Source organism: Lasiosphaeria miniovina (assembly GCF_030549165.1).
Source record: "Lasiosphaeria miniovina strain SMH2392-1A chromosome Unknown B0T26scaffold_2, whole genome shotgun sequence".
In the NCBI taxonomy this organism is placed as follows: Eukaryota; Fungi; Ascomycota; class Sordariomycetes; order Sordariales; family Lasiosphaeriaceae; genus Lasiosphaeria; species Lasiosphaeria miniovina.
This window is the reverse complement of record NW_026848221.1, coordinates 2,649,812-2,668,850: the sequence shown is the minus strand read 5'-3', so window position 1 is coordinate 2,668,850 and position 19,039 is coordinate 2,649,812. Positions and strand designations below refer to the sequence as shown.

The 19,039-nt window shown below is 51.0% G+C and overlaps 5 protein-coding genes across 5 annotated transcripts; 2 read left to right on the top strand and 3 right to left on the bottom strand.

The window, feature by feature from the left end:
* Window positions 1-7,761: 7,761 nt before the first annotated feature.
* B0T26DRAFT_138505 (uncharacterized protein) lies at window positions 7,762-8,471 on the bottom strand. Its single transcript, XM_060433387.1, has 3 exons — window positions 8,387-8,471; window positions 8,172-8,310; window positions 7,762-8,103 (listed from the first exon to the last, which is right to left on the bottom strand). The coding sequence occupies exons 2-3, from the start codon at window positions 8,186-8,188 to the stop codon at window positions 7,827-7,829; spliced, it is 294 nt and encodes a 97-aa protein (XP_060300365.1). The 5' UTR covers window positions 8,189-8,310; window positions 8,387-8,471; the 3' UTR covers window positions 7,762-7,826.
* Window positions 8,472-13,663: 5,192 nt separating this feature from the next.
* On the bottom strand, window positions 13,664-14,529 carry B0T26DRAFT_868790 (uncharacterized protein; the record flags this gene model as incomplete). The annotated part of the gene is made up of 3 exons (XM_060447874.1): window positions 13,664-13,916; window positions 13,984-14,304; window positions 14,427-14,529. The coding sequence occupies 3 exons, from the start codon at window positions 14,527-14,529 to the stop codon at window positions 13,807-13,809; spliced, it is 534 nt and encodes a 177-aa protein (XP_060300364.1). The 3' UTR covers window positions 13,664-13,806.
* A 1,104-nt stretch (window positions 14,530-15,633) lies between these two features.
* On the bottom strand, window positions 15,634-15,956 carry B0T26DRAFT_694803 (uncharacterized protein). Its single transcript, XM_060441258.1, has one exon. It carries the CDS (start codon window positions 15,840-15,842, stop codon window positions 15,675-15,677), a length of 168 nt encoding a protein of 55 aa, XP_060300363.1. The 5' UTR covers window positions 15,843-15,956; the 3' UTR covers window positions 15,634-15,674.
* On the top strand, window positions 15,910-17,056 carry B0T26DRAFT_868789 (uncharacterized protein; the record flags this gene model as incomplete). The annotated part of the gene is made up of 3 exons (XM_060447873.1): window positions 15,910-16,183; window positions 16,241-16,528; window positions 16,593-17,056. The coding sequence occupies 3 exons, from the start codon at window positions 15,910-15,912 to the stop codon at window positions 16,679-16,681; spliced, it is 651 nt and encodes a 216-aa protein (XP_060300362.1). The 3' UTR covers window positions 16,682-17,056.
* A 108-nt stretch (window positions 17,057-17,164) lies between these two features.
* B0T26DRAFT_694801 (uncharacterized protein) lies at window positions 17,165-18,954 on the top strand. The gene is made up of 2 exons (XM_060441257.1): window positions 17,165-18,576; window positions 18,659-18,954. Exons 1-2 carry the CDS (start codon window positions 17,460-17,462, stop codon window positions 18,718-18,720), a joined length of 1,179 nt encoding a protein of 392 aa, XP_060300361.1. The 5' UTR covers window positions 17,165-17,459; the 3' UTR covers window positions 18,721-18,954.
* The last annotated feature ends 85 nt before the right edge of the window (window positions 18,955-19,039 follow it).

The window sequence follows — 19,039 nt, the reverse complement described above, 5'->3', positions numbered from 1 at the left end:
GAAAAATCAACAGATTACCTTGGCGGGGGTTTCCTCCGCCAGGCACAGCCCCAAGACCCAAACTCGCATGCATTTGCGGTTCAAATTTCCGTTGCGTTACGTGGTGTTGATCATTGTCTTTGGCGAGCGAAGCCGAGGCAGCAAGCTGCAGCTCGTGTCACTGGACATTTCAACCTGAGAGATCGGGGAACAAGCAATTAAAATCTGGACTTCAAGAGCTTTCCTATCTACAAGGGCGGCAATAGTAGTCAATCAAAACAACACAGACCTGGGCGGGGCAGCCGTGGCGGAGGCTGCCCCGAAGAAGACCGGGAGTGTCGGCGTCGGCTGGCGATTCGGTTTGGCGGTTCCGGCTCTCTTTGATGGCTCAGCAATCTCATGGAGATAGTCGAGCGAGCACTGCCTTGACGGCGAGAAGCTCGTCCTCTTGTTGACTTCAGACCAAGGTCTTCATCCACCAAGAGATTTCATCACTGCCAGGAGAAATTTCGACCGACCCTAGAGGTTTTGGCAATGTAATTAGCATTTACACTTCATGAGCTGGACTATCTACTAGGGCGACAAAATGGTCAAGCAAAACGACACAGACCTGGCGGGGCTTCCATGGCGATGCGATGGTTGCCCCGAGACTGAAAGATGGAATTGCCGATTTGTCGTTCAAGATCAAAAGGCTGGAGGCATGCCGTTGTGAGCAAAGCCAGGACGGCAATGCTCGACCTCAACACTGGAGATTCATCGCTACCATCGCATGTTCCAATGGTCCTAGACATGCGTTGGGAGGAAAGTGGTCAGCATCAAAATGTCAATGTTGCTTGTTTCTATCTAAAATTGAGGGGCAATATGATCAAGCAGAACAACACAGACCTGGGCGGGGCTCCGCCGACGATAGATGCCACGAGACTAGACTAGTACGAGATCGAGCGAGATAGATAGACCGACTAAAATGAGACCCAGTGACTCAGTCTGTGTATCAGAAGACTCGGAGCGCGCGAAGCCATTACAGCCAAGCTCGACCTCTTTGTCCCTGGCTTCTTAAGACTCATCATCGCTCTATGTTGGAGTGATTAGCATCTGGATAAACTTCTTTCTCAATGGCAGGGTTTGGGGGTTTGGGGCTACAGACCGCGTTTAGACTTGTGATCCCTCCTTTTTGCTGGCCGTCGTGTCTCGTGCCACCCGCACCGTGGTATCGAGGCAGCCCCTGCAAACCTGTGACCAGTACCCAAGCATCGACGGTGCACATAATAATATTGAGGGGGAGGGCAATCTGGTCAAAGAGAAACAACACTCACAGATAGGCGAGCTTCGTCTCTGCAGGAAGATACTGTTCGGACCGCCACGAAGAGAAGCTCGCAAGAGAAGATTGGCATGACCCCCGAATGGCAGCCTCAAAGAGAGCCTCGAACTAAACAGATATGAACGTTAGCGATCTGACCTGAATGCGCGCGGCTGGAGAACGAAGAGGTCGGCGGGTGAAATATCAGTTGGAATAAGTACAAATAAAAAATCATCATGACAAAATCAGACGTGTAAAAGTGTTCATCATTTCGAGACTCGGGAGAGTGAAGAGGAGGGGGAGGGAAGGACAACTTACCTATTTTAGAGCATTTTCCGTCGTAGTTTTCGAGTCCAATTCGATACAATGTGCTTTTCTCAGAAAAACAAAGCCGGAGACCTTGGCTTTCCCCCCCGAAGCCCACAATTTCCCCCCAGAACCCAAACATGATGCAGCGGATTCAAAGCCTGCGTTGCTGGTTAACCTTGACGGCGTCGTCGGCGAGGTTTGTGGTCCCAATAGCCCACCCTCCCTCCCACAGCTATTGGTTCGACTGTTCGTCGAAGCAATGAATGAGCTAGGCTCGGTGATTGATTCTAAAGAGTAAAAGACGTCAGCAGATGCGTTCAGCGAAAAGAGGAAAGGGAAAAGGGAAGGAAGGAAATTCAGAGCCGGTGTCCCCTCGCCAACCGCCTGGCGGCCTTTACCTTGGAGTTACGCCAGTGGTAATCGAGGAAAGAGGCATTGTCATCATGAATTGGGAATGGGAATCAGGAAAAAGGGAATATGACTTTCCTGCTATTCGGCTTGCTGGCCGACCGGCTAAATGTGTGATGTGTCGACTGAGAGAGACAAGTGCTGGCTACTTGAGACCGTTTCTAAGAGGGTGGCGAGGCTAGATATATATGTTAGCGATATGTTCAAACTGCAAAGAGGGTGTCGATTTGAAACTTCTCTGTTGTCATGGTCCTCGAAGACGAAGTCGAGAAAGAAATGAGTGTTCGATCGGAACCTGGAGAAAGGATGTTAGCTGAGATGTTCAACTGGGAAAGAAAGGAAGGGAAAAGAATATGACACTTTCCTGTTGGAGGCTCTTGGCCGATGCCGGTGATGAGATCTGGAAGGACAAACTAGTCAGTAAAATGTCAAAGAAGAAGATGGAGGCGGAGTAACTTCTCAGTGTGTTAATTCAAATGCTGTGCCGAGCCAAAGAGATTCGAAGAGTCGAAGAAGCCTGCGATAATACATAATCAGCGAGGAACAATGATATGGATTGAAGAGACTTGACTTCTCAAAGACGCAATGGCGTGCCGATATTGGAGCGAGAAACCTGCAAAATACGATCAGCGAGGAACAGGAACATTGACTATGGAGTATTGACTTTCCGATTGCCATGTCGCGGCTGGCGGCCGATTGCAAGCAAGTGAAAGATGTGTCGAGACGAAAAAAAAAAAGTCAGCTCGGATCTCAAAAAGAAGAAGACCACGGTGTGGAGAAAGGGAAGAGGGAATCAGACACCGCATTTCCACCGAGCCGCGCAGCGACTGTAGCGGAAAGAGGCGGTGGATATCATCATGAGAGGGAAAAGAGTGAAGTTACTTTGGAAGGGAATGCCACTTTCCTGGTGCTGGCCTTAGCCGAAGTAGATTGATATGTGCCGCCTAGAGAAAGGATTGTCAGCGAGAAAACAATGATCAAAAGGAAATGGATGGCTTGACTCCCCGATATGCTCTGTGATTCCTCTGCTCTGGAGGCCACGATGGAAAGAGATGTCTGCGAAAAATAAAATGTCAGTAAACGAAGAATGATCAAATGGATATGAATGTTTCTACTCCCCGATATTGCAGTCCGCCGAAATGGATTGCGATTCGAGATTCCTAGGGAATGATCAGCGAAAAGCGATTGATGTGCCAGAGACGGATGTGCTTGACTCCCCGATATGTTGCTTTGCATCTGCCGTCCAAGATGGAGGCGAGGATTTCGAGACGAGATTGATATATGGAAAGATAGCGACGGTTAGCCTGGACTGCTAGCGACGAAAGGATTGGACCCAAGGAAATGACTTAGCGCTGCTGAAAGCGATGCCGGCTGCTGGCGACCGATGGTTCGAGGAGAACGGAAAGGAGTGTCTTGCTGGACTGCGAGTCCTCGCGAGCTATCCGATGAGGAATATGGAAAAGATGAAGTCGTCAGCGAATCTGAAATCGGAATGGAAGGCAGAAAATGAAAATTGAGCCGAGGAAAAGGAAGAAGGCATCAGATAGGGAAGGAGAGAAGCCGACGTACCCTTTTTTTTCATGATCGAGCCTTGTATTCGCTGCTGATATTACTGGAAGATGGTCAGCCCCGTGCGTCAAACTGAAGTAGAAAAGTGAGCAAAGGAAAAGGAAAAAGGGCGTCAGATTACGAAACGTTTTCTTCATGGTAAGTTAAGAAGAACGAAATTGTCATCACACGCAGTTACGGAGCAGAAGAAAAGAGAGAAGGCCAACGTACCGTTTTTTGATGATGGAGCCTTGCCGTCGCTGCTGGTATAACTAGAAGGAGATGGTCAGCCCCGAATTCCAAGCAGAAAATGAAAATTGAGCCGAGGAAAATGAAAAAGGGCGTCAGATTACTTTTTCTTCATGGTAAGTCAAGAGGAACGAAATTATCATTACATACAGTTACCGAGCAGAAGAAGAGAAGAAAAGAGAGGAGCCAACGTACCAGTTTTTCTTTTCTATTTTTTCATGTTCGGGCCATGTCCTCGCCGCTAGAAGCCCAGACATGACTAGAAGAAGATGGTAAGCCCCGAAATCCAAGCGGAAAATGAAAACCGAACAATTGAAGGATAGAAGGCCTCAAATTGTAATTTTTGAATCACGAGAGATCATGGCATCAAGCGGATCGAGTGAGATATTGACCTGGAGAAAAAGCAAGTTAGCAAACAAGATCAAATCTTTTTGCCGAAACGAGGATGATGGCAAAATGTTTGATGTGCCTCAGAGTAGTATCATTGTCGTCACTGGAATGACGTGCTGGAGGTTTCTGCGATTTTCAGGAACTCTCCGCGGTGCCGTTCCTAGGCTTGATAGTTGTCATCATCGGCACGAGGCTGGGTCATGATTGAAGAAAAGGAAATGTAGGAAAACGTGCCTTGAGATTGGTCGTCAATGGCGATCGGCTTGAATTGAAGGTCGGAGAAAGTCGAGTGGGATATCTGCGCTGGAAGAGAAAAGAAGTTAGCAAGCAAGAACAAAGACTGCTGGCTGGAAACGATGATGATCTCGTCTAGGTGCCTCAGTAAGATCGGTAGGTTTCATTGGAACGAGCGGTTCTAAGGGGTTCCTGAGACCTCAAACTGTTCCTTTCAATGATAATCATCATCCGCATAAGACACATGAACATGAGCCAACCACCAAATGGAAACAACGTGAGCCCCAAGCCTCGCCTAAAGAGCAAGACTAGTTTTCTCTATGCTCCATCATTAGCCAACAAGACCTAGCGCCAGCCAGCAAATCCAACGTTTCCCACAAAAGGTCCCCTCAGAAAAATTGCCATTAGATATCATCACCGAATCCACAACCAGCGCAAGGCGAGGCTGGGTTTCTTCAGATACCGGAAATTTTGAATCATCATCGGGGGCAGGCCGACTGGCGCCACAGGGAAAGGAATCAGTAGAAAGAGAAAACAGAAAACATACCTGAGTGAGACACGCGATCGAGCGTGACGATGGCTGAAAGACCGCTAAAAAGCAACAGAAAAGCTAACAAGTCAATTCAATCAATCCTACGAAGCTCCTCTAAGTAATGTTCGCGCCCCCGTGAGCGACTGCCACCAGCTCCGTCAACACGAAGGAAGAGAAGCCGTTGGAAATCAAATCTCAGATTGCTAAGCAAACATCGTCACAGAGGAGGGAGAGAAAGAAAGGACAACCTAGAGACACGCTAGCTTCCAATGACCGCAATGGCCGGGAAGCTGGTTTTTTGGGCCGGTCAGCTTGCAAGAGTGTAGAAATTACGTTTGATCCCCATCGATTCCAGCCGAAGCTGAAGAATCTAAGGACTGTTCTTTGCTTTCATCATCCCGGCCCGAGATTTAGCCAAAAACGTTATGACAATCGACAGATGTGAGGGGAGGGGAAACTCAGCTGAGGAAAGATGATAGAGAGGCGAGCGTCGGCGAGCCTGTCGAATCCTGACCGGTTTAGGAGGCTGTACCGCGTCGTGGTCGTGGTTGTCTATGGAGAGAAGAAAAGAAGTTAGAACATGGCGAAAATGTGATGGGCTCAAAGGCCGCACGAGATGATGTGATGCGAAGGCAGGAAGCAGGAGAGGAAAGGTGCAAAGTCGAGGTCGGCTGCTGATGACGCGAGACAGGAAAGCTTGCGAGCAGCGAAGACGCGAAAGGAAAGATCAAATCGAACTGATTTTCAAATGATGTTTGTGCAGCCGCAGAGGGCAGAGAAATGGTGCGAAATGGGGAAATTTGTGTGCAGACGTATCTCTCCGCCGCAGTCGACCTAGCAACGCCGAAAGGCGTACTAGGTTGAAGGAAGACGTGAGTGTATATCGATGAAGGTGAGGAAGAAAGGAAGTAAAAAGAAAAGTAAGCCCGAGGCAGGACGAATATGCCGAAGAGGACGAAGCCCGAAAGGTGTGTGGAAGGAAAGAAGAAATCCAGCCAGCACCGAAGTTCGGGAGGTGAAATAAATAGAGAGGGATGTAGAATGGGTAACTGGAAAGTGTGGGGCCTGCCTTGGAAATAAAAGGAAAGGAAAAGAAGTGTGTGAAGGCCAACCAGCCAGCCAACCAAAATCAGGTAGCGGCGCGGGCATATGGGACGAAACTGGGCAAAGGACTCGCTAAAGACTGGCCAAAACGGGGCTGCTGCTCAGCAGAGAAATATGGAGGCATGGCAGAAAGTGAAGGCACGGCAGAAAGTGAAGGCATGGCAGAAAATGAAGGCATAGGCAGTGCCGACGACGACGAAGACAAGGAAATATATATTGACTTACTTGGTAGCCAGGCGAGCAGGTCATTTCGAAGTTGGCGATGACGAAGTCGAAGATTGAAAAATGGAGGCGAGGAAAAGAATAGCTCGATGTGTGCCAGGGTTTGGGGGGGAGACCAAAGGAGGGGCAGACAGGTAGGTATCTAGGCGGGCATACAGCCACTCGCGTAGAATTCTACCCGGCACGGTGACCTGCTTGGTGATTCTTGACGTTGGTGGTGACGAAGTAGTTGGTGCTTGATGTGCAGTGGGAGTTGCCCTGCGGCAACGCCCTGGTTTGTTTTGGTCCGAAGTGAGGATGGGTGGAGGACTGTTGCGCGGGATATCTCATGCCTGCTGTGCCTCGGGCGGCCGTTTAGGGACCCTACCTACGTTTTTCAGCGCAGCTTTGCTAGTAGATTGCACTGTGCGATACTCTACTTGAATGTCCTGTGCTGGGATCGTCTACGGAGAGAGCACAGTTGTGCGGGATATCTCACGCTCAGTATCGCTTGTGCTGTCGTCGAGGCACGCTAGCTACCTACGCCTGGAGCCCTAGTTGAGAAAGCAGTAGTGTGAGAATATTAAACTGTTGCCTGTGGCAGTGAACTTGACTTCATTCACTTGATGACACCTAGACCGCACTACGGATGTGGCTAATCACAGCTACGCGGATGGATGACAATGACTACGAACGCGGCGGGGTCGACGGGGGCAGTAAGCGAGGAGGCACTTTACCTGGAGATATCTAGTTCTACGAAGCGGACGACCCGATCTCCTTTTCTTCACTGATGTTCCTTTGTTTGAAAGCCAAGATGTTCTCCATCCCTCCTCCAAAGTCATCAGAGCCTAACGAACCTTTCCTTCATAACGCTGACTGAGGGGCACAGCATAAACATCAGTGCAAATATCCAATGGGACATGGCTACTGGGCGAGGAGAGCACCGAGTAAGCGAAGAAGGCAGTTTAATTAGAGATATCTAGTTCTGTGAAGCCGATGACTCGATCTCTCTCCCCTCAAGGACTCCCCGTCTTAAAGCCAAGGTATTCTTCTTTCCTCTTCTTTACTCACAACGTACTTGACAGAAGGGATCAGCGCCACGCGAACCTCTCTTCCACAACAGTAGATATAAACCAGATCCTAGTATAAGTATTGAACGCATCGTGGCAGCTGGGGAAGGAGAAAACTGATATCCAGGAGATGCCTTCCGAGTGGACTTATTCCTGGCGTTCATGTGTTGTGTTTTATGAAGGTTGCGGGTCAACTAATCAGTTCGCGAGATGATGAGGAGGCTGCTGTGCTTCTTAGACGGTGTCGAGAACATTGGTGAACTCATATTTGTCCTCGAGCTTAGGCTCGATCTTAATGTTGTCGCCCGTGCCGAGGTCTCTTCATGTGCTTGTTGTGGAAGAGAAAGACGGGGTTTATTGTCGTCCGGGTCATGAAAAAACTGAGCCATTAGGTTTGGATCTTGTTGAATTGCTGCCAGTCTTGAAGTGAAATATCGGAGGGATGACCCCTGTTATCGATGAGAACCATTCATATTCCTTCTCTTATATAGAAAACAACGCTCCTTCAACCACCCCTGCACACCCATGCATGGCTTGTCATTCTTTGACAGAACTCCAAATCTTTGGCCTCCAGGCCAGCAACGGTAAGGGGCTGCAGGTCAAGCAACTCGGTGTGCGGTGGGAACCTCTGTAGCAGAATGCAGCCGCTGACCGGCACTCGCTTGTTGTTTTTCAGGAGACTCCACTTTTGAATGGCGATGGCCGCGCCCGACTTGAGAAGCTCAATTACGGTTCGCTTCTTAGTGATGGCCAGAGCTACGCCGTTGCAGTTGGTGACCGAGCTGAGAGGTTATCGTGGTTAGCATGTGAATCTCGAGAGTCGAGAGTAGTGATTGTGATAGCGGCTTACACATAGTGAACGCTCATGTCCTCAACAAACCTGATGCAGTGGCTGGCAAGCGGACAATCGGCAAAAGAAGAGCTCCTTGGCCTGTTCTGTTCGCGGCCGGGATAGCACGGCCTGCATCCGAAAGCTGAAAAAGGGTTCCCTAAGTCATGGAGATACTCTGTTAGCTATGATGGAGCTTTCGGCAGCTATGTCTTTGCAGATTAGGAGAAACTGACTATGTGGCGCCTTATCTTACCTTGCGGCGTTGTTAGGTTGAAGGAAGACGCGCTTTGGTGTGAAGCGGAGCATGTAAAGCTTTGCAAGCAAAGAAGGAAAGAAAGACGCAGTGGAGCGGAATGATTTTTGCGGGCAACTTTTTGGACGGCTGCGGCTTAGGTAGTCGGGAAAAGCAGCGCGGGAGATGGCAGCATTATCCCCCGCCTGCTGCTGCAAAGATGGGGCAGCCAGACAGGCCCAGGTACGACGTGCCCGAGTCAGGTCGCTGGGCGTACCTAATTGGGCACGTCATCTGAAAAGCCGCGGTGGAATTTCTAGGTGCAGCGCCAAAAGGTTATAGGTATCAGAAAAGGTGCCCCGCACACAGATCTGTGAAAGAAAACGACAAAGGTTGGAATTGCAACATTTGGCCTCCCCCTATCACATCTAGTCTTAAACAAAGTTGGCCAAGAACCTCGGCCATCATGTCCTCGGGAAGCCAAACTCCAGCCGCTCGGGAAAGCAGACGCCCTCTAGTTCTGACAGCCAAGACACGGCCGCCCTCGTCTTCGTTGTCGCCGGCTCTTGACTGCCAGGGAGATGAGCACATGCTTGCTATTGTCGGTAGAATCGACTTTCGCCGAGTCGGAATCGAACGACACGGAGCCGTCACCATTCAAGTGTATGGACGGAAAGGGGACCCTGTTTTCATCATCATCTTGCATCCTGCTCTGTCATCATCTTGGAACCTGCTCTGTCATCATCTTGGAACCTGCTCTGTCATCAACGTAAAGTATCCTTCCATCTACCACGTCAACCACAAATCGATTGCTGGCCCGCTGATCACACATCCAAGACGCCAGATTATTCCTCACTCCCAGGCCAGTCTGCCAAGCTCGACTCGACCGACATGCCACGATCGTGTATCCAATGGGCTACCTACCGCTCCGAGTGTAACATCACCCTCTTCCGAATCATCGACGGCAGACAGTCTAGAGCCGAAGGAAACTCCCGTCTCTCTCGCCCTACACCCACGACTATCCGCGCACATTCTTGTCAGCCGGCGTCAACATGGCCCAAATACTCAGGGGGCCCGACATGGCCGTGCTCCAGACCCTGACGCGTCTAGCCCGTTCCGTGCGCATGAACTCCGCCCCGGATAATGGACCTAGCAACCTCCTCCCTTCTCTTCTATTAAGCCGGGGCAACAACACACGGTAGTCAGGGGTGGCCGCCGTGCGGCCTATGCGCACGACGATAAAGCACTGCCCTAGGGCCCTCTGTATACCAGCCGCAAGATCCGCTAACTCGGTGAAAGCCCCAGAAAGTACCGCGCCTAGTGGTACGTACAGGTTCTCTTCTTTCAGATACGTTTACTTCTTCATCCTGGTCGCGCCTTTGTGTGTGCTTTTACTGAAACCACCAACCAGCCCCCTTTTTCCTTCTCTCCAAAAAAGGGGCAGGACCAGAACGATCACAGCAACAGGAACTCAATTGTTACGTATTATTCGGCCCTGCCACTGTGGCGCAGAATATAGAGCTGGGGAACTGAATTGGGCGAGGCTACAGGGTGAAAGCGAGCTTGGCCGTATTGTTGTGGGCACAGGGGCATGTAGTGGCTCAGGTGCTCGGGAGCCACACTACTGCGCCTTGACAGGGGTATGTTTACCGTGTCGCAGTCACCGTTGCCGAGGTCGGCGGTGGGGACGACTCACTCGAAAATGCAAAGCTCGCCGGCAATACGGCGGCGGCATGGGCCGAGCAAGTTCCTAGAGACGTCAGTCTGGGTGCAGAGAACATTGTGTCTATCTCCAAGCACATTGGGGGAGGTAAACCGGATGCCGGGCGCGGGATATAGCGGGAGATGACAAGTCCAGCTCACTTTTGAGCCGGGGCCGGGGAATGCTTCCGGCTCTATGGCGGCTGTTTTACGACGGGAACCAGGATGGGTCTGAGACGCCTGGTCTTCTTAGTTAGGCAGCCAACTTTCTAGCTTAGTCACAAGGCCATTTTTTCCTGAATAGTTGTGAGAAGATCCGGCGCTAAGTGTAATAAGTGATGCCAGTACGACACGAGAGTGGGAAAGCTTACCTAGTTGTATTCTCGTAGGCTATCACTAGACATGTGTCATAGAACTTTATACTTTATATGGGAGCAACTTTAATAGTACAGCGAGAAGTTTCGGGCTTATTATCTCCACCTCCAAAGAAGCTTAGGTATAAATAACATGAATGCTCTAACCTAATTCGCTCATTATGTCTATGAGATATATGATGCCTTCAGCTTTTCGGCCACCTAGGTACCTAGGTATCTAATAAACATACTAACACGTGCACTCATCTGATTACTGGAGATCCAACTAATCCCTCCATTAACCTAGGTACATTTACTCCTTGCCACCGTTTAGTTTCCCAGTTATATAGAGACATGACAGGTATTATTTACTTGCGGTGAGATCTCTACTCGCGTCCCAGCTAGAAAATATCCGGGCTCATAGCAAAGAATGCGTATCCGGCGACTATTATGGCTAGGAGTGTATGTAACCCTTTTACTCTGAGTATCTCGTTTTGCAGCTCATTTCTTACACAAATATACCTTTACCCCTTATATGAGAACTTTCGTTTTTGAGTTTTTCACATACAGACATATGGACATATAGCACACCGAAGTTTATGCGAGGCACGGCGATCTATGAAAGGTGATGAATTGCTTCAAGAGATTCTAAAATCTATCGGCCCGCAGGCGGGAAATCTATGGTGGGGGGATAGACTGGTGGTGTATGGACAATTAAGTGGTCCAGGCTAGGCCGGGCTTGGCCTGTGCCTAGTATAAAGTTTAGGTATGAAACTGTGTCTAGGAAGATTCTCATCCATCAAGTCAATATGAAGATATTTGTAAGAGTATATTACCTATCTACCTTCACGTGGTAGCTGAGTTGGTTGGTAAGTTAGGTAGGGGGGTAAGCGAACACTACTGATTTAGAACATTCTGTATAAGCAGGAGTCCCAACTAACCCTCCAACAAAAGAAAGGGTGATCTTTTTATTTACAAAACTTCAATACAATCTTTGATATCCTCTGAATCATCCGCTTCTTCCGCATCTTCTAAAACCTCTGCTGCACGCCCTACAGCTCTCTGGGCCTCACGAATAGTCTGAATATTCGCAAAGGTGGTATTTGGATCTTCTTCAACCTTCTTCTTCTTTCTGGCTCTTATTGATTCGAGAGTGTGTTCTAGACCTTCAATCTTTCGCTTCCTAATAGCCAGTTCAAAGGCCTGTTCATCCAAAGCCTTACCAATCTTTCTGAGGAAGAGCTTATCCGCTGGCATTGCTTTGATGATGCGTGCGAACTTCTTTGCCTGCTCAACGTAATCACGTGCCTTTCTAGGAGTCCTCCACTGCACCCGATCGTCTCCATAATCCTCCAGGATTGGTATACGGAGTGTGCGAACCTCTGGGGTAACTATAGTAGTTCTTAAGGGGCGTGAAGTATTAGAATTCTTGAGGAAGAGTGGGCTTCTTAGCGGTTTGTTGACATTCAAGGGCCAAAGGCCTGATGCCTTCCATCCTGACTTAGCATTACTCTTAGTAATTGCCTCTGTGCGTGAAATCTGGTAGCATTCCAGAAACGCACGTTTTCCGGCTACAGAAGAGTCGTCAAAGGCGTTAGCAAGAAGGTCCTCAAGCCGTCTGCGATAAAGTCGTTTTAGGGGGCCAAATATGGCCAAATCTAGGGGTTGGAGGACATGGGAAGTATGGGGAGGCAGATAAATAATGTGAATATTGTTTGTGAATGCCTCCCACATATAATCGGCAGTTGTGTGGCTGCCATGGCCATCAATAATAAGGAGTCATTTCTCAGAGGAGTTTGCTGGCTTGGTGAGAGAAATGAACACATTTTTTAACCATTTGAGGCTTGTCTCATCGGTAGTCCATCCTTTCTCAGTTGCTGTAAAGAACCAATCCTGAAATGGCTTCATATCCAAAGGAAACCATTGTTGTTGAACGCTTTTCCCCTTAAAAATGACCAAAGGAGGAAGGCAACGGCCAGCTGCTGAGATGCATTCGACAAAAGTGGTCCAAGTGCGGGTTCCAGGCTGTTTTTTTTGAAGCGCCTTAAAGGCACGGCTTCCAATGACAAGGCCGTTGGTTCCTCTGCCTTCCATAATACCAGATTCGTCCTTGTTCCAGCGATTCTCTGGCTTAATCGCCTTGATAGCTGGTGTTTGGAAATGGTTGAACCAAGGTCGAATTGTTGACTCTGTAGCGCAGTTGACGCGGACCGAATCGACTCTCTTGGCCCTCTGAGTCTTCAAAATTCGATTGCGGTTAAGAAAGGCACGGCACCACCCCTTTCCAAGTGGTAAGGAGTCCCCCCTTTCAGCTAGAATACGGCGTGCAAGCTCCCTGATCTGTGCATGTGTAGGGGGCAATCCTAAATCTTGTTGAAGAAGAATCCATTCGACTAAACGATCCTCTTGGGTCTGTATAAGCCTTTGCTCATCTTGATGAGCAACATTTCGAGGTAGGGAGCCATGTAGACGGCCATAAAGGGTGGAGGGTGGAACGTTCCATTTTCGCGCGACTTTGCGTAATCGATGTGTTCTGACGGCTTCCTCGCAAGCCTTGCGGAGGTCTTCTTCTGTATATGAAACCATTGTCAAGAGAAGAATAAAACGAATTGAAGATGAAGAGAATTGGAAAAGAATTGGTTGAGTTATGGGCTTTTTATATAAGAGGGTTGGTTGTGTTCCTCGCTTATCTAGAATGTTCTGGATCAGTGGCGTTCGCTTACTCCCCCACCTAACTTAATAAACCTTTCCTTCTAACCTATAACCTCGTATCCAATATCCATTTGTATCTGGCGACTAAAGATAAACAGATCCACTTCAGACTTCAAAGAGACGCTGGTGCTGCTGAATTTCTTGCAATTGAAAGGCGGGAGTAGTGTCTCGTTCTATATGAAAGGCGAGAATTACAAAGGTAAGGCTGAGGCTGGGTCTGGCCCCAAGAATAAGGCCTGTTTTCTTGCTTGATCAGCACCAATCTGTGATACCGTGACTGCTTGGTCCGCGAAGTCCTCAGTGAAAAAGTATTTATACAGGGTTTAGAGAGCGAGAATCGCGCAAACATGTTGGGTTCACGCCAAACTATCCCAGGGTAGATGATTCTCCAGGGCAGGCTTCAGCTTCGAAGACTGAAGAGCTCCAGGGCAGGCTTCAGCGTCGAAGACGGAAGAGCTGGCAGTGAATCTGGGCACACATTCCTGAAGCCAGAGACATAAAGTCCATGGATAGGCCTTTTTCACATTCATCCCAGTTCTGTGAAGAGATCTAGTTGTTCCTAGCTGCCGTGGTCTCCTTCAAATGTTGTGTGAAGTGAATTTCCATGTGTGTCCTTTTCTTACTATTTCAAATCTCCCGCCCTGGTCAGACATTCTCAACAGAATGGCTCAATGCAGGTCCCGATAGCCTCGCACCGTGGCCAGGGCTTGCCGAACCAGTCACCGCACGCTAGGATTCCGTGGCTATCGTTCCAGATGTGGTCGTCTGTCCGCGTGTTAGCAGGCGCCAGGTCAATTGTCCCATGGAGTGGTGGCTAAATGAAGGCGCTTACTGAGGTTGACCTGTGCGCGGACAAACTCTACGGAGCCGCTAGCCGAGACATTCAGGCAGTCGCAGCCCATGAGTGCACCGTTGCTCTTGGTAAGAAGCCAACAATTCTTGCAGGTCTCAGTAAAGTTTCCGTGCCAGGTGGCGTTGGGCCATAGCGGTTCAAGCACGCCAAGGTTGTTGCTGTAGCAGGGGCTGAGGTCGAGGTAGGTGCAGGTCAGATTCGCAACACCAGTGGCGGCGCTTGTGGAGTTGCCGCACGCTGCAGCCAAGTTGAAGGCCGAGCCAACTTGGCCGTAGAACTTGTCGGTATATGCGCGGATCTCTAGATATGGAGATGCAAGTCAGCATACGGCATCACGGAGAACGAGCGATGGAAAGGGAAGCAAAGCCAAAAGCATATGGATGGTTGTTTGCCTTCGCAGCTTTGCATGAAGCCGCCTTGACGCGAGGGCTGCGTGATGTTGGTGTCGCGGCGGAAGTCGAGAATCAACGGCGGGGGTGTCGTCAGTGCGACGGAGAGGAATTCGAGAATCTTCTTCAGCTCCATAATGCCGAGATGCCCGAGCTGTCTTGTATATCGGGCAGTGTCGATGGTCGGGGCTTCAGATTTGCCCTTGCGGAGCAGAGATCAGATCAAATATGGTAGTCAAGTGTCGGAGAGTGGAAACTGCCAGAGGGAGAATCGCTGCCTGGCTTCTGAATTTAGCAGGAAAAAGACCACTGTAGCAATAGGTAAGGTAGCCACTGCCATCCGGTGTTTGAATATTGGAGGGCTGCGGGCTTTTGTTTTTTTTTTTTTTTTTTGGGGGGGGGGGGGGGGGGGGGCACGGAAGTAGTTGACGCTCCACTTTGCAGCAGAGAGCTCCTGGTCTTGCTTCCCAGCATCCATTTGTTGACCATTACCTTTTCATTCTGATTAGGCGGACCGAAGTAGCCTGGGCACCTGCCTGCCGGCCGTAGTAGACGTTGGCAACATCAGGAAGCAGAAAGCAGCAAGTGTCAGGCCAGTGGAGGTCATTGAATTCCTTCCCACGACGTGCTGCCAATGGAGCCTCCCAACTTGGGACAGAGCTTAGTTCCATTTTCTTCGCTCCCGGGCTGTCGGGGTGCGCAGGGTTGGGCTGCCTTGATAGCTCTTTCCCGCTCAGCACCTCAATGCCTCATTCAAGACGCAACCCAACAAAACACTCATGTGCACTTGCCTTTGGCCCTTTTGAGCCTGGTCCGCCTGCCAGGTATTAAGTACTCTAAATTTCCCTCCCCCCCCTTGTTTTATTTCTTGGCTTTTACAAAACCCGCAGCATCTTTCCATTCCCACGAGCAGAGAGCTTGTCCACGCCACGCCACGCCACGCCAGGACACAAGCATCGCTACCTTGCTGGGCATCCCGTTTCTTGTCATTTGCATCTCTTATTTTCTCTTCGGCTCGCTCACTCTGTCCATCATGCGGGTTACTCCGATTATTGGCTTCGTGCTCCTCGGCGGTCTGGACAGCGTGCTTGGCGTGCCCGGCGTTGTAGGCCCACGGAATGCCAACATCGATCCTCCTGTCCGGCGGCCACTTCCACAGCGAATCTCATCGCTCCCTCTCCCTGCTCCGACTCGACAAGGCAGCCCACGCCCTTCCGCCACTCAACAGAGCTCTTCGCTCCCTGCTTCCACTCAACAGAGCTCTTCGCTCTCTGCTCCCACTCAGCAAGGGTCTTTGTTTCCGGGTCCTGCTCGACAGACCTTGCCGCCTAATCCAGGTCGGCCGTTGCAGAGGCCCACACAATCGGCACATCCAGTGTACCCGCCCGCGAGGCAAATAGTTCCTTGGCGAGATCCTTGGCGACGACCGCCCATCGTGACCCCTTTCATGACTCCAACTCGGGCCCCTGTCTCGGCTTCTCAGTCGACAGCTGCATTCCCTAGAAAGACGGCAGTGATGAGCCCTCGGCCAACGCCGACACCACCCTCGCCCTTTCCTCCCCCCTGGCCATACGGTGTCCCCCCGTTTGGCAACACCCCTAACCCCAAGTTCCCGAAAAAGAAGCCGTTTGAAAATCCGGCAATCACATGGTCATCCGGGATAGTCAGCTCCACCGTGTCTATGTTCCCGCATGCTTCGGCCCATGGACCCTATGCCGATGTTGTCGCGCTTCATAAAGTTGACTTGGCGGGTTTGACTCCGCCTCCTTCGGTTATTGAGACGTGCAATTGTGAGTCGGGCTCTAGGAGTAACAGCCACGGCAGGGTTCCAGCTAACAGCCAGGCAGTCATTCAGGTGGACCTGGACCTCAACGACGAGAACTCGCCGGGCAAGAACGCGTACATCCAGGCAGCCTGCCGAAACTCGAATGCGGGATCCCAAACCTACCGATGCTCCAAGCTTGGCCTCAGGAACTGCTTTTCGAATAATGACGGGACCCTGATCCCGGTGGCCGACAATGCGGGCAAGTGGTGGGAAACTTGCACGGACTACGAATTTGACGCAATCCACCGCAACATCAAGTGCGCTTGCTGGCAGTCGGACGGCAAGCCGAATATCACGGCCGTTGACATCAGTAAGAGCCCTGTCCCTTTGAGTCGGCAAACTGATGTGGGAGCTAACCAGTCGATGCACAATAGCCTCGGGGATCTGGAACGTTGGCGGAGTGCTCTACTGCGGTGGCAAGGCGAAGGCCAAGGAGCTGGGCTTGAACAATTGCGCAGAATAGATTGTGGAAGAAGGTGCTCGGTGGGACGATAGCTCCCTGTCCTGGAACTCGGTCACTCGGAGTGAGAATGGAATGGAATGGATGCTGCTTTCTCTGTTACAAGTCACCGTTACAAGTAGCCTTTAATCATCCTTATAATTAACATTATTGCCAGAGACATTATTATCAGAGCTCTGGTGCATGATCCGAGTGACACGGCATCTTCTTGACTTATTCCGTTCCTCATCCGGCGGGTCAATCACTCTTCCGCTCCTCCTTGTCCGGTGGGTCAACCACTATACCGCTCCGTCTCCGGTGGGTCAACCACGGCCGTGGTTGAGGGTTAGGGTTGGTGGTCATCCTTCGCTTATTCCCGACGCGCGGCCGTTGGTGGCCTCGTGCTTTTTGCTTTGGAAAATCCGAGATTGGCTGTTGGTTGGCTAGAGAATGCACAGACCAAAGCCGAATGGCCGCACAAGGAGGCAGTGTACCCACAATTTACAGGGCAAATTGGCACCTTTCTCAGAGCTTGACTACGAGCCCTTGCTCCCGTCCTCCCTATCGACTTCACCCACCCCCAACGGCCTGGATAGGCCACGTCTTTCGCAGAGAACACGACCACAGTGGGCCAGAAAACAAAGATTGAGATATCGCATTGAGAAGAAACCCCGGCAGCCCTTCAAGTTCCTCTTCCAAATTTCTTAGGCCGAGGTTCAATTAGAGCTTAATTACCTTCACGGCTTCACCACACGGCGGTTCCCGTCCCTGCGCTGCCTGCACCAAGCCAAGGTTGTTACCAATGGAGGACAACGCAGAAGACAGGAGCAGGGCGCTGAAGACAGCACAGAAGGTGCCCTTCCTCGAGTATCCTTCATCAAACACGGGAGGCGGCCGGAAGCGCTGTCTTATCTACTACATCACCGGCAATCCCGGCGTCGTTGACTTTTACATTCCCTTCTTCACCGCCTTGCGGCGCCTGCTAGACGAGACCGAGGCCCGGGCCGGATGTGACCGGTCTTTCCACATCTACTCGGCGAACCTGCTGGGCTTCGACGACGCCGACCATGACCCGTTTGGCTCGGCCCCCGGCACCGAGCCCTTTGTCCTCGAGGACCAAGTCCGCCACTGCTACGACCGCCTGGCCCAGGTGAACATGGCTGATCCGGCGAGCGGGCAGGCCGAGAAGAAGCCCTTTGACGAGGTCATCCTCGCCGGCCATTCGGTCGGCACCTACATCGCCGTCGAGCTCTTCCACCGCCACTACTTGCTGCGCAAAGCCATCCGGGGGGGGACTGCGGCGGCCCAGAGCGGCGGCACCGTCGACGGCTTCGCCAACGTCAACTTGAAAGCCGGCATCTTGCTCTTCGCCACCGTCACCAACATTGCCCTCTCCCCCAGCGGGAAGAGGATGAACAACCTGCGCACCTCACCGTTCCTAAACCGGAACGCCCACCGCATCGCCAGGCGCTTCCTAGACCTGGTACCAACCGGCCTACTGAACTTCATTGTCCGTCGCATAGTCGGCCACCCTCCCGACGCGGCCGCCATCGTTGTGCGCTGGCTGAAAAGCCGTGACGGGCTCTGGCAGGCGCTGCACCTCGGCAAGGACGAGATGCGCGCCATAGCCGAAGAGAATTGGAGCGAAGACATCTGGGAGATTGAAGAGGAAGCCGCAGCTTTTGATGGCGGCGAGGATTCCGTCGCGAAGAATGCGGGACCCGCCGAGGGGGCAGCCGAGACGAAGACGGCGACGGCGACGCCCGGCGGTGAGAAGTTCTATATCTTCTTCGGGAGGAAGGACGAGTGGGTTGCCGAGAAATGCCGTGATGAGTTCATCTCGCGAAGGCGCCAAAACCAAAGGGGCCGCACGCGCATCGTCATTGACGAGGGCAATATTCCGCACGACTTTTGCATCAGTGAGTGCACCACCCCTTCCACACGGGTCCCTTATCCTGTCCCCTCTCAAGGCATGGCGAGCTGACGTGTTTTGAAAACCAGAGCATAGCGAAGAGGTGGCGGAGAAGGTCAAGACTTGGATCGATGAGATCATAGCGCAGTGATGCGCCGCCGACGGCTGAGATGTAATTAGTTAGCTAGGCTCACGATGAAAAGTCGGAGGCAATGTGTTTTTGGATAACTAGTTGTTAATAAGCTTAGGAATGATGTAATTAGAGCCTGCATCGGCTGGAACGAACTCAGTAATAAGACCTGACACCAAACCACTCCTGAGTCCTGAACCGTGAGTGGCACGCATCTTTCTTTAGGTGCTCAATAAAGACTCATTTTATATGCAAGGAACGGCCTATGGCATCTCATACAAGCACGACCTTTACAGTCATACACAAAAGCAATCTGAAGATGTGTGGAGTGAGAGACCGC

Coding starts and splice junctions, on each gene's coding strand:
- B0T26DRAFT_694803 (XM_060441258.1), bottom strand. CDS start 15,842: ATGAAAGGGGTCACGATGGGCGGTCGTCGCCAAGGATCTCGCCAAGGA.
- B0T26DRAFT_694801 (XM_060441257.1), top strand. CDS start 17,460: ATGGAGGACAACGCAGAAGACAGGAGCAGGGCGCTGAAGACAGCACAG. Junction 18,577..18,658: donor TCCGCACGACTTTTGCATCA/GTGAGTGCACCA, acceptor TTTGAAAACCAG/AGCATAGCGAAGAGGTGGCG.